Raw genomic sequence first — 14,083 nt, 5'->3', positions numbered from 1 at the left:
TCACAGTGAGTTTGCAGATCGGCTATTATTACAATGTTTGTCTCTTTCTTTCTTTCGTAACATTAATATTAATTAACACTACTGCCTAACCCGTGTTCCCCGCTATTTAATCCATGTGTCGGTGCTGCGTAATACGCTAAACCCGCTATTTGTTTAATGTGTTTAATTCGCCGTTTTTTAATAATTATAAAAGAGCGGATTTGTCGCGGACCTGGTGACGAGGCTGTTGCGTTATGATGACAAAACCGGAAATCTAGCCATGCTCTGGGCTGCTAGGGCTTCTGGGAAAATGAGTTTGATGCAAGTGAACGGGGTTTGTTTGGACTACAACATGCTGTGGAGGCTGTTTTCGTTTCACATCGTAATGGCGGCATGTTTTTCTCTTCAACAACAAACCATGGGACTATTTTACGCCGGGTTTCGTGAATCAAAGCTGCAAATACTTACAGTATATGCGTTATGCTCCAAAGGTAATTGATCAATCCCGTCAGCCTAGGTGGTCTGATTATATTAATCTATAGTCCTTAAAGTGTTAATATAATATTATTAAGAAGCTTGATAACTGTGGCGTAGCTACAACTTGTCGCAAGTCAAAAATAGCAGATCTACAAACTCCTCAACGCGTTGTGATAAACGCTGTTATATGATGAAGTAGCCGATACCTTCGCCTTAAAGAGATTTTACAGATTTTACTTTGAAACATGTCTACCATTATATCAAGCTTATTAATACATTCTCACCACAGCATTCATATTATATTCACATTATACAGTACATAATAAAACAGAAGTGATCATAATAAAAGTGGTAAATGTATCTTACTTTAGAACTTCCAGTCTACAGTGTGGGCTCTTCAGTGAAGCACAGAGCAGCTCCACTAGTCCTGAGTCCTGCAGGTCGTTTTCACTGAGGTCCAGTTCTCTCAAATGGGAAGGATTAGAGCTGAGAGCTGAAGACACAGCTTCAACACCTGTCTTACTGAGATCACAGCCAACAAGTCTGTAAATGCAGATTAAATAAGAGATTATATCAAAACAAATGATACCTAGTTCACCATCATGGAAGTTAACTGGAACAAATCTAGTTATCTAGTATTTAGAGCAGCAGAGTGTGGAATAGACAACACCATGACAGCACAGAATAACAGGAAGATAACAAGTTAGATATCAAAGACTATGAAGACTGAATGTTAGTTTGATTTCCCCCAATATTATGAAAAAGAAGATCATAACCTCTCAGATGTATTTTGTTTTTAGCGGCCAACTAAGAACATAAGTGACGGGTTGGAACAAGCATTTAAGGCGAGACATGGCAAGTGAAATCACGATTTTTCAGTTTTGTGCTATTTTGCTTCCTAAACATGTTTTCTTTCAAACTAAAGCTAAATAAAGAGTCAAAATACAGATTTAGATGTTTATTTTAGTAGTTTATTTTAGCCAATGACAGCTCGTTTTGCTGGGTGAAAATCCACCCTCTCTATTTTCATGATTGGTTGTTGGTACAAAGGAATTAAGTGACCATATTTGGATCCAACCACAGTCAGCTCGAGGTCCAGACCTTTCTAATGATATATGGCATTATACGTTGTTGCCAAGGTTTGGATGAGATATTTTTTCTCAAAATAGTGGCTTCAAATAAAACGTTTCGGAATTTTACAATACAAATCTTTAAAGGCCGTTTTCTCAAAATGAGTTTTCCTCATACCTGGGACTAAGAATCTCCACTTCAGTTGCACTCACATACACCTACACAGTCACCTACACTATTTTCTGATTTGTGGAGTGATAATTAGAGATATCGAAAATCCCCTAATTTTCTTTGTCTCTTTTATGTCAACACAATGAAACCATACTTTTAAACTGGCTTTATCTGATCTTCAGATTTATCATCCCGGAATGTATGCAAATTAGCGCATATAATGCCTAATTTGCATTTTTAAACATATCATTTCAGTAATACAAAATAATCCTAGTCTTAATATAATTAATCAACTGGAGAAGTTTCATTGTGATAGCTATTAGTTAACTTTTTTCCCCTATTCACCTACCATGTCTCACCATCAAGCTTATTAATACATTCTCACCACAGCAATCATATTATATTCACATAATACTGTCAGTAAATAATAAAACAGAAGTGATCATAATAAAAGTGGTAAATGTATCTTACTTTAGAACTTCCAGTCTACAGTGTGGGCTCTTCAGTGAAGCACAGAGCAGCTCCACTAGTCCTGAGTCCTCCAGGTAGTTTTCACTGAGGTCCAGTTCTCTCAAATGGGAAGGATTAGAGCTGAGAGCTGAAGACACAGCTTCAACACCTGTCTTACTGAGTTTACAGCCAACAAGTCTGTAAATGCAGATTAAATAAGAGATTATCAATACATAATGAATGATACCTATAGTTCACCGACTCACCGTCATGGAAGTTAACTGGAACAAATCTAGTTATCTAGTATTTAGAGCAGCAGAGTGTGGAATAGACAACACAATGACAGCACAGAATAACAGGAAGATAACAATTTAGATATCAAAGACTATGAAGATTGAATGTTAGTTTGATTTCCCCCAATATTATGAAAAAGAAGATCATAACCTCTCAGATGTTATTTTTTATAGCGGCCAACTAAGAACATAAGTGACGGGTTGGAACAAGCATTTAAGGCGAGACATGGCAAGTGAAAACTTTTTTTTTTTTTTTTTTTTTTTTAATTAAAGCAAAATAAACATTCAAAATACAGATTTAGATGTTTATTTTAGTAGTTTATTTTAGCCAATGACAGCTCGTTTTGCTGGGTGAAAATCCACCCTCTCTATTTTCATGATTGGTTGTTGGTACAAAGGAAGTGACCATATTTGGATCCAACCACAGTCAGCTCGGGGTCCAGACCTTTCTAATGATATATGGCATTATATGTTGTTGCCAAGGTTTGGATGAGATATTTTTTCTCAAAATAGTGGCTTCAAATAAAACGTTTTGGAATTTTACAATACAAATCTTTAAAGGCCGTTTTCTCAAAATGAGTTTTCCTCATACCTGGGACAAAGAATCTCCACTTCATTTGCCCTCACATACACCTACACAGTCACCTACACTATTTTCTGATTTGTGGAGTGATAATTAGAGATATCGAAAATCCCCTAATTTTCTTTGTCTCTAATATGTCAACACAATGAAACCATACTTTTAAACTGGCTTTATCTGATCTTCAGATTTATCATCCCGGAATGTATGCAAATTAGCGCATATAATGCCTAATTTGCATTTTTAAACATATCATTTCAGTAATACAAAAGAATCCTAGTCTTAATATAATTAATCAACTGGAGAAGTTTCATTGTGATAGCTATTAGTTAACTTTTTTCCCCTATTCACCTACCATGTCTCACCATCAAGCTTATTAATACATTCTCACCACAGCAATCATATTATATTCACATAATACAGTACATAATAAAACAGAAGTGATCATAATAAAAGTGGTAACTTACTTTAGAACTTCCAGTCTACAGTGTGGGCTCTTCAGTGAAGCACAGAGCAGCTCCACTAGTCCTGAGTCCTGCAGGTCGTTTTCACTGAGGTCCAGTTCTCTCAAATGGGAAGGATTAGAGCTGAGAGCTGAAGACACAGCTTCAACATCGGTCTCACTGAGCTCACAGCCAGCAAGTCTGTAAATGCAGATTAAATAAGAGATTATCAATACAAAATGAATGATACCTATAGTTCACTGTCATGGAAGTTAACTGGAACAAATCTAGTTATCTAGTATTTAGAGCAGCAGAGTGTGGAATAGACAACACCATGACAGCACAGAATAACAGGAAGATAACAATTTAGATATCAAAGACTATGAAGACTGAATGTTAGTTTGATTTCCCCCAATATTATGAAAAAGAAGATCATAACCTCTCAGATGTTATTTTTTTTAGCGGCCAACTAAGAACATAAGTGACGGGTTGGAACAAGCATTTAAGGCGAGACATGGCAAGTGAAATCATGATTTTTCAGTTTTGTGCTATTTTGCTTCCTAAACATGTTTTCTTTCAAACTAAAGCTAAATAAACAGTCAAAATACAGATTTAGATGTTTATTTTAGTAGTTTATTTTAGCCAATGACAGCTCGTTTTGCTGGGTGAAAATCCACCCTCTCTATTTTCATGATTGGTTGTTGGTACAAAGGAAGTGACCATATTTGGATCCAACCACAGTCAGCTCGAGGTCCAGACCTTTCTAATGATATATGGCATTATATGTTGTTGCCAAGGTTTGGATGAGATATTTTTTCTCAAAATAGTGGCTTCAAATAAAACGTTTTGGAATTTTACAATACAAATCTTTAAAGGCCGTTTTCTCAAAATGAGTTTTCCTCATACCTGGGACAAAGAATCTCCACTTCAGTTGCACTCACATACACCTACACAGTCACATGCACACAACTTTCCAGTCTTATTCATAACTATATTCTGCAGGAACTTAGAGAAGGGTTCGTTGATTTCTCATTCACAGCCTGATTTACATCACATTTTATTCCTAAAACATGGCAAAAATGTGGGTTTTTTATGCCTGTTGAAACTATTTTCTGATTTGTGGAGTGATAATTAGAGATATCGAAAATCCCCTAAAATTGTCTTTGTCTCTAATATGTCAACAAAATTAAACCATACTTTTGAACCTGGCTTTATCCAATCTTCAGATTTATCGTCCTGGAATGTATATGCAAATTAGCGCATATAATGCATAATTTGCATATTTAAACATATCATTTCAGAAAACTTGTAATACAAAAGATCTTAGTCTTAATATAATTAATCAACTGGAGAAGTTTCATTGTGATAGCTATTAGTTAACTTTTTTTCCCTATTCGCCTACCATGTCTCACCATCAAGCTTATTAATACATTCTCACCACAGCATTCATATTCTATTCACATAATACTGTCAGTAAATAATAAAACAGAAGTGATCATAATAAAAGTGGTAAATGTATCTTACTTTAGAACTTCCAGTCTACAGTGTGGGCTCTTCAGTGAAGCACAGAGCAGCTCCACTAGTCCTGAGTACTGCAGGCCGTTTTCACTGAGGTCCAGTTCTCTCAAATGGGAAGGATTAGAGCTGAGAGCTGAAGACACAGCTTCAACACCTGTCTTACTGTATCCGAGCTCACAGCCAACAAGTCTGTAAATGCAGATTAAATAAGAGATTATATCAAAACAAATGATACCTAGTTCACTGTCATGGAAGTTAACTAAAACATCTCCTATCTAGTTATCCAGACATAAACAGTATTGTGGAATAGACCAGGGGTTCTCAACCTTTTTGGCTGGGGACCCCCAGGGATGCTTTGGCCATGTCTCGCGACCCCCGCCCACCACCCCGCTTCCCCACCCCCAATACAAACTGACTTGCAAATTATGTTTTGGAAAATAATTTGTGGACCCGCGAGGGGTCGCGACCCATGGGTTGAGAACCCCTGGAATAGTCAACACAACTAGAATAACAGAGGGAGATCGACATTTAGATATCATAGATTTCAACCAGCAGTATAAGGTGTGAAATTAAGACTAGTTTGATTTTCCCCAATATTATAAAAGAAATGTCAAGTATGCTCTCAGATGTTTTATTTCTTTGTGGCCAAGAACATCTAAGTGACGGGTTGAAACGAGCGTTTAAATTGCTTATGAAGTCAGCCATATGTTGGGAAAGTTCATATTTGTTATGAACTAGTTCAGTTCACAGTTCATTAAAAATCAACTAGTTCAGTTCATAGTTCATCATTCAACATTTTGAACTAAAGTTCATGGTTCCAAAACTATTTTAATTATTTCCTTTTTTTTTCTTTGCTTTTTGTTTTTCTAAATGATTGCCGCAGCCCATAGCCATAGAACCACAGACTTTATTCCTATTGGGAATAACTTTGGGATTAATAAAGATACAACTTTTACAATTTCTCCATTACCATTAACCAAATTAATTCCTTATTATATATATTTTTTTTACATTTTGGAAAGAAATAGCTCTTTTGCCATGTGGAATGCCACAGAATTCTTAATCATTTTCCTTGTCCTAATTATGGGCCAACTTGTGAAAGCTGCATGCTTTTATTGTGAAGGCTATCAGTTCAATTCTCACAGCCTGCATATCTTCACATGCTAATCTACAAGCTCACAACGCGTCGCAGACGCAACACGTTGTGAGCTTGTAGATCAGCCATTTTCAGCATGGAACACGTTGTACGATGAAGAATAAATCAGGCATCACTGAGCTTCTGTGGAGGGAGATGTCTTTAGTTGGCCGACCGAGGTGATCATTATGGACAAATACCTCCTCGACGCAAAAATAACAAGCTATTGGAAGCTATTTTTCGTGGCACATTATGTTTAATCAAACAACTATAAGTTTCCAGTGTTTGGGTCGGGAGTCGGGATGTTCTGTGTCTGCGTGCATGACAGGATCCTCATGCAGAGATGTGAGCTGCACGCTCCAGTGAAATTGTACGGCATGAAAGATTAGTTAAATTGTGTCGCATAAGGACTTATTGGTGGGTTTAACGTTAGATATTAAGGCCTGTTTAGGGTGTGTCTTAGCGGGGTTTTCGCCTGGAAGGCTCTAAGGAAACACTCACTCTTGAACGAAGTTGAACGTGAGAAAGTGACGTTCACACACGCCAGAGATGAACGCGTTCACAATGACGTTCATCAAACAGAAATACAGTACGTTCACCCAAAATATGAACGTGTTTGTGAACGATCGTTCATTGAACGTGTTCAGGGACAACACTGAAGTCAGCATGTTTCCCCAATGCAATCTTACGGAAGCAGTCCTGTGCATGCAGACATGGTTGACATTGAAGCAGTACTGACTGCGCATGCAGACAGGGTTGACATTGAAGCAGTACTGTGCATGCAGACAGGGTTGACATTGAAGCAGTACTGTGCATGCAGACAGGATTTACATTGAAGCAGTCCTGTGCATGCAGACAGGGTTGACATTGAAGAAGTCCTGTGCATGCAGACAGGGTTGACATTGAAGCAGTACTGTGCATGCAGACAGGGTTGACATTGAAGCAGTCCTGTGCATGCAGACAGGGTTGACATTGAAGCAGTCCTGTGCATGCAGACAGGGTTGACATTGAAGCAGTCCTGTGCATGCAGACAGGGTTGACATTGAAGCAGTCCTGTGCATGCAGACAGGGTTGACACTGAAGCAGTCCTGCGCATGCAGACAGGGTTGACACTGAAGCAGTCCTGTGCATGCAGACAGGGTTGAGATCGGGAAAACATGGAACCGGCTGTATAAAATGCTGCGTCATTGTAAATGGTGCATTCATGTAACCCTTGTATCCAAAGCACATTTCTGTTTAAATTGAGGCGGACGGGAGGCAGACTTTCACTTCTGGTTCATTTCTGGTTTTATCTGTTGCCTAGCAACCTAGCATCATTCATACAGTACGTTGATGAAGAGCGCCATCTATACTAATCCACTGAAAAGACCATAGGACACAATACTGCGTGCTTGGCAGTCAAGCGATGGATTCGATGCGACGTAACATGACGTGATTGGCAGTCAAGTCAATGTGTTAACTACTAACCGAGCCTTTCTGCAGTTCCTCACAGCTGGCACCAGTCTCCTTCGCCCCTCCTTTGATGCGTTGTATTTGTCCAGGTCCAACTCTTCCAGAACCTCTGACATCTGCAGCATGACGGCGAGAGCTGAACACTGGGTCTCAGACAGTTTCTCTGTTCTGTTCTCTGACTTCAGGAACTGTTGGATCTCCTGATGTAATGAGTGGTCGTTCATCTCCATCAGACAGTGGAAGATGTTGATGCATCTGTCAGGAGAGGTGTCACGATGAGTTAACATCTTCTTCAGGTTCTGGATGGCTTTCTGGATCTCCTCGGGACTGTTCTCTGTGTGACCCAGCAGGTCTCCTAACAGACTCTGGTTGGACTGCAGTGAGAGGCCATGAAGGAAGCGGACTAAGAGGTCCAGGTGGCCATTTTTACTCTCCAGGGATTTTTCCATGGCAGCTTTCAGGAAGTCTGAGAGGGAGCTGTTACTGTTGTATTTATCTCCCAGGAATGTGTTCAGGACCTCCATGTTCTTCTGTGTGAAACAGTGGAACAGGTAGACTGCAGCCAGAAACTCCTGGAAGATTAGATGAACAAAGCTGTAGACCGTTTTCTGGAACAGCACACTCTCTGTTTTGAAGATCTGTGTGCACACTCCTGAGTACAGGGCGGCGTCTTTCACATCAAGACCACACTCTTCCAGGTCTTCTTGGTAGAACATGATGCTACTTTTATTCAGGTGTTTAAAAGCCAGCTCGCCCAGCTTCAGAAGAACATGCCTGCCAGTCTTAGTGAGCTGCTGTTGAGTCCCCTTTTCTGTTTCTTTCTTGTTCACATCATGAGTCTCGTCATACTTCTGCTTCTTGGTGTTTGCCTGAACCAACAGGAAGTGGCAGCACATCTCAGTAAGGGTCTTGGGCAGCTGTCCTATCGTGCTGTGTGTCCTCAACATGTCCAGCAGAACGGTAGCAATGATCCAACAGAAGAGTGGGATGTAACACATGATGTGGAGGCTCCTCCATGTCTTCAAGTGTGAGAGGACTCTGTCGGCCAGCTTCTCTTCACTGAATCTCTTCCTGAAGTACTTCTCCTTCTGGGGGTCTGTGAACCCTCGCACTTCTGTCACCATGTCAACACATGCAGGAGGGATCCGATTGGCTGCTGCGGGTCTGGTGGTTATCCAGTGGAGGGCCGAGGGGAGCAGATTCCTCTTGATGAGGTTTGTCAACAGAGCATCCACCGATGATGTCACTGTGACATCAGAGATGATTTCATTTTCGTCAAAGTGCAACGGAGACCTGCTTTCATCGAGGCCATCGAGGATGAAGCAAACTTTCCAGGCAGCGAGCTGCTCTGCTGTGACCTTCTTTAACGTTGGGTGGAAATCATGGATCAGGTTCAGAAGACTGTACCGCTTATCTCTGACCAAGTTCAGCTCCCGGAATGAAAAGGGAACCAGGAGATCTATATCTTGATTCTCCAAACCTCTTGCCCAGTCCAGAGCAAACTTGCGCGCAGAGAATGTTTTTCCGATGCCAGCGATGCCATTTGTCAGAACTGTTTTGCTGGGTTCCTTTCTGCCAGGGAGGATGATCTTAAAGACTTTACAGCAGTTGATTGCATCGTCATGGAAGGTCTTCATGTTGGAAGTTCTCTCAAGCTGTATCACCTCATGTTGGCTATTAACCCCTTCACTCTGTCCCGCTGAGATGTAGAGCTCTGAGTAGGTGCTGGTGACGGAGTCTCCAGACTCTTCCGTCATGTGGTTTTTCACTCCATCAAGACTGTCCGAACTGACCTCCAAACTGACCTTATAATCGTTCAAATCAACCTGCAGACGGACATCTGAAATGAGAAGAACATTTATGTTTAAAACATTCAGGTTAATTTATAACTTTACATCTTTTACAGCACACATTGCTAATTAATTACCCCCAGATAATATGCTTTTTGATAAGAAACATTTTGCCAAAGGTAACAACACAAGATCAGCTGTTTTAGTCCAGTTGTTGAGTTGATAATGTTTAGCTTCATTATTTGCACTTAGATATAATTGATACAGACAGATCATTTGACCATTTGTGACCAGATTTGAATGAGAGCCTGCCATCGAGCAGCCTCCAGCTTTTCACCAGAGGAGAAAAACTAATATTTTTGTTTAATCCAAAATTAGTTAATAGCACAGGAAGACTCTTCACTAGAGCATGTTTGAAATAAGTGTCAGAGCTGAAATTGACATGTAAATATGAAATAAATGCTTAAACATGTAGCTAGGTGTAATGTTAGAGTCCACAGAAGACATGTAAATATGAAATAAATGCTTAAACATGTAGCTAGGTGTAATGTTAGAGTCCACAGAAGACATGTAAATATGAAATAAATGCTTAAACATGTAGCTAGGTGTAATGTTAGTGTCCACAGAATACATGTAAATATGAAATAAATGCTTAAACATGTAGCTATAGGTGTAATGTTAGAGACCACAGAAGACATGTAAATATGAAATAAATGCTTAAACATGTAGCTATAGGTGTAATGTTAGAGTCCACAGAAGACATGTAAATATGAAATAAATGCTTAAACATGTAGCTAGGTGTAATGTTAGAGTCCACAGAATACATGTAAATATGAAATAAATGCTTAAACATGTAGCTAGGTGTAATGTTAGAGACCACAGAAGACATGCAAATATGAAATAAATGCTTAAACATGTAGCTATAGGTGTAATGTTAGAGACCACAGAAGACATGTAAATATGAAATAAATGATTAAACATGTAGCTATAGGTGTAATGTTAGAGACCACAGAAGACATGTAAATATGAAATAAATGCTTAAACATGCAGCTAGGTGTAATGTTAGAGACCACAGAATACATGTAAATATGAAATAAATGCTTAAACATGTAGCTAGGTGTAATGTTAGAGACCACAGAAGACATGTAAATATGAAATAAATGATTAAACATGTAGCTATAGGTGTAATGTTAGAGACAACAGAAGACATGTAAATATGAAATAAATGCTTAAACATGTAGCTAGGTGTAATGTTAGAGACCACAGAAGACATGTAAATATGAAATAAATGCTTAAACATGTAGCTAGGTGTAATGTTAGAGACAACAGAAGACATGTAAATATGAAATAAATGCTTAAACATGTAGCTAGGTGTAATGTTAGAGACCACAGAAGACATGTAAATATGAAATAAATGCTTAAACATGTAGCTAGGTGTAATGTTAGAGACCACAGAAGACATGTAAATATGAAATAAATGCTTAAACGTGTAGCTAGGTGTAATGGTAGAGACACCAGGAGTGAACCTTTCAAGCCTGTTTTCTCAACTGTTTCTCTGCCAGACATTACTCTATAAGCCATATCTCCAAAACTGGTGGGTCAAACTGAACAACCAATATGTCAATTTGAAGCTATGATTCCCTGCTTTCGTATAAAAAATTGCAAAAACTCCAATGGGCCCCAGTCAAATTTGGTCACATTTAGTCTGACTATGAATTTTCAATGAGTGCAGATTCTTACTTTGTCCAGGTGTCTTCGACTGTCTTCGTCTTCGTCTTCGTCTTTGACTGGGTGTCTTCAGTCCAGGTGTGGTTTGACTGGGTGTCTTCAGTCCAGGTGTGGTTTGACTGGGTGTCTTCAGTCCAGGTGTGGTTTGACTGGGTGTCTTCAGTCCAGGGTTCTGCTCAGTCTCACCACGCCTCTCTCTGTGGACATGATTACATATTTACATCCTCATTGGAGCCACCTGGTTCCTATGTAGATCCCAAAATCCATCATTGATTGATTGATTAATTATTACATTTATATTTTGGGTTGGATATGTGGCTAATAATTAACCAGATAATGTCAGCTAAACGGTTTTTCTATCCCTAGGCTAGTTGTAGTGTGTTATAGTGTATATTGTATAGTGTTATAGTGTATATTGTATAGTGTTATAGTGTATATTGTACAGGATTGACATACTGTGTATCTGGAGGTCCAGATTCATCACTGAAGTTAAGAGGAATGTCTTTAGAAAAGTCACTCTTCACAGACAGAAGGCTGGGAGTTGGAGACTCTGCTCTGTGGTACAGACGTCTGGAATCATAGACATTGTTTGTGTGAATGACACGGTCAATTAGTTTTTTACTTTGTATTGTTACATTCCATTTTACTTCCAAAAGGGTAACATCTTTTACTTTCATCTCACAGCATTGCAGCAACAACTAAACTGAATAAAATGGCCAAAAACATAATAGAAATTGTTATGTTGTGGTTTTACTAGGCATGTCAAAAACTTAGTTCTAAGACGGTTATAGTCCCAATACTTGATTCTGATTGGAGCCACTCGATGTGCTGTGTCTCACTACGCCTCTCACCCATTGTAAAATTCATGGTAACCTGAGACCTCTTGTGGCTTATTGCTTTATTACAGGGCCTGGCCAAGAGGGGGCGCAAGTACACCAGACTAGGACTAGGCAGTCAGTAGTAGCCATAGAGTAAGACAGAGTTACCACAACTCCATTCACTTCATGGGGCTTCAGTCCAATCTTCTACGTCTAGACTTCTATTGGTGAAGAGCATATATAGTGAACAGTGACAAAGTCCTGGACCGGGAGTTGGCAGAATGCACTGGACTCAGCTTTAATGATCTTAAATACCTTTATTTTAGATTGATTATTAGTAATAGTACAACATAAACATTACAGAGAGTTTATAGTTGTCACTGTACAATACTTTTACTTTTTGCCAACAGAACTCAGAGATTTCTGCCCCCTCAATGTCGTAACTCTGTGTGACTCTATGGCTCTGGTCTAACAGGAAACCACCAGCTTGGAGGAAGTGACTTTATTATGTGGCGATAGAGCTTCCAGTCTGTTTCTCACTTGGGAAATAAACGTCAAGCTTAATATTGTACTGTAACCGTCTTTAAGTTACTACATATACAATAGGCCTACACTAACAGGTGATAGTTTAAATGTATAGGTGGCATACTGTACACATACTGTACACATACTGTACATGCACACAAGCAGCCAGCCTGTGTACTGAACACCACACTGTGATTTGTACCACTTCATTCACAAACTGCTCACACAGTAACTTACAATCTGTAGATGGACTTTGAACAGGGTTGATACGACATTATTAGATGTTATGTCTTGTTATGGAATTTATATAACTTAGCATGAGATCACATGGTTGTGTTATAAAATGTTGTGTATATAATGCTGCTGCATTGTCTGAAACCAAAATAAGTTTTACTCTCATGTACCTGTAGTGTACACAAGATGGAACAATAAAGTTTTATTCTTATGTACCTGTAGTGTACACAGGATGGAACAATAAAGTTGTATTCTTATGTACCTGTAGTGTACACAGGATGGAACAATAAAGTTGTATTCTTATGTACCTGTAGTGTACACAAGATGGACAATAAAGTACAACATTGAACCTTGAATTGTAGGCTATTGGAGGATTGACATACTGTGTATCTGGAGGTCCAGATTCATCACTGAAGTTAAGAGGAATGTCTTTAGAAAAGTCACTCTTCATAGACAGAAGGCTGGGAGTTGGAGACTCTGCTCTGTGGTACAGACGTCTGGAATCATAGAAACAAAAGTCAATTTATTCAATATGTGTTCAGTTGTTTTGGGAGGTCTGAAGTTTAGTTTTTAGTGACATTGAGATGTTGGAGAACCAAGAGGTGGAAGCGTGGTCAAACTGACATTGAATGAATGAGGTTCCAGCAAGAGTCCGACCAAAAATATGTTTTTTCATTTGTATTTTTATCACACAGAAAGAAAGAAAGAAAGAAAAGTGTTTTTATTCCTCCCAAATTGCACCCATGTTCTACCAGTCATAGGCTACTATTGTTATCATATTCTGTATAACAACTCCATCATGGCCCGTAGCACTTGCCCTAGCCCTGACGACCTTACATGCGTATGCAAAGACTACAGTGTTATAGTGTATATTGTATAGTGTTATAGTGTATATTGTACAGTAGTATTATAGTGTATATATTGTATAGTGTTAGTGTATATATTGTACAGGAGGATTGACATACTGTGTATCTGGAGGTCCAGATTCATCCCTGAAGTTAAGAGGAATGTCTTTAGAAAAGTCACTCTTCACAGACAGAAGGCTGGGAGTTGGAGACTCTGCTCTCTGGTACAGACTTCTGGAATCATAGAAAATGTTTGTGTGAATGAAAAAGTTAGTTAAAGGGTTTCTAAAGAGTTTTTTGTTCCGTCTCTTGCCATTGCATGACAAGTAAATTAAATTAAATATCAATAAAATAATAGAAACCATACAATCTTACTAAATATACAGTACAATAACAGGTGATATTTTAAACATATGTTGCATACTGTACACCAATAATTTACACAAATACTGTACACGTATTATAGTGTATTTATAGGTGCATTCACATACTTGGCATCAGGAGGTCCAGGTTCATTACTGAAGTCAGGAGGTAGAGACGAGTCACTCTTCACAGACATGTAGCTGGTTGTTGG

General features: G+C 38.9%; 1 protein-coding gene across 1 annotated transcript in view; it reads right to left on the bottom strand.

Moving 5' to 3' along the window:
* Positions 1 to 253: 253 nt before the first annotated feature.
* LOC310873381 (protein NLRC3-like) overlaps positions 254 to 14,083 on the bottom strand; it is a gene marked incomplete at its 3' end in the record, with an annotated part of 132,925 nt that continues 119,095 nt past the window's right edge. The window contains exons 2-6 of the mRNA XM_083785751.1: positions 7,585 to 9,409; positions 3,489 to 3,665; positions 2,213 to 2,346; positions 823 to 949; positions 254 to 281 (exon numbers count right to left, since the gene is read on the bottom strand). Coding sequence (XP_083641877.1) covers positions 254 to 281; positions 823 to 949; positions 2,213 to 2,346; positions 3,489 to 3,665; positions 7,585 to 9,326 — 2,208 coding nt within the window. The 5' untranslated portion in view covers positions 9,327 to 9,409. The remainder of the gene's footprint in view (positions 282 to 822; positions 950 to 2,212; positions 2,347 to 3,488; positions 3,666 to 7,584; positions 9,410 to 14,083) is intronic.

The sequence above is a fragment of the Protomyctophum parallelum genome (genome assembly GCF_964188405.1).
Source record: "Protomyctophum parallelum genome assembly, chromosome: 1".
NCBI lineage: Eukaryota > Metazoa > Chordata > Actinopteri > Myctophiformes > Myctophidae > Protomyctophum > Protomyctophum parallelum.
Note: the sequence above shows the minus strand (reverse complement) of the source record. Positions and strands in the feature narration are given on the sequence as shown.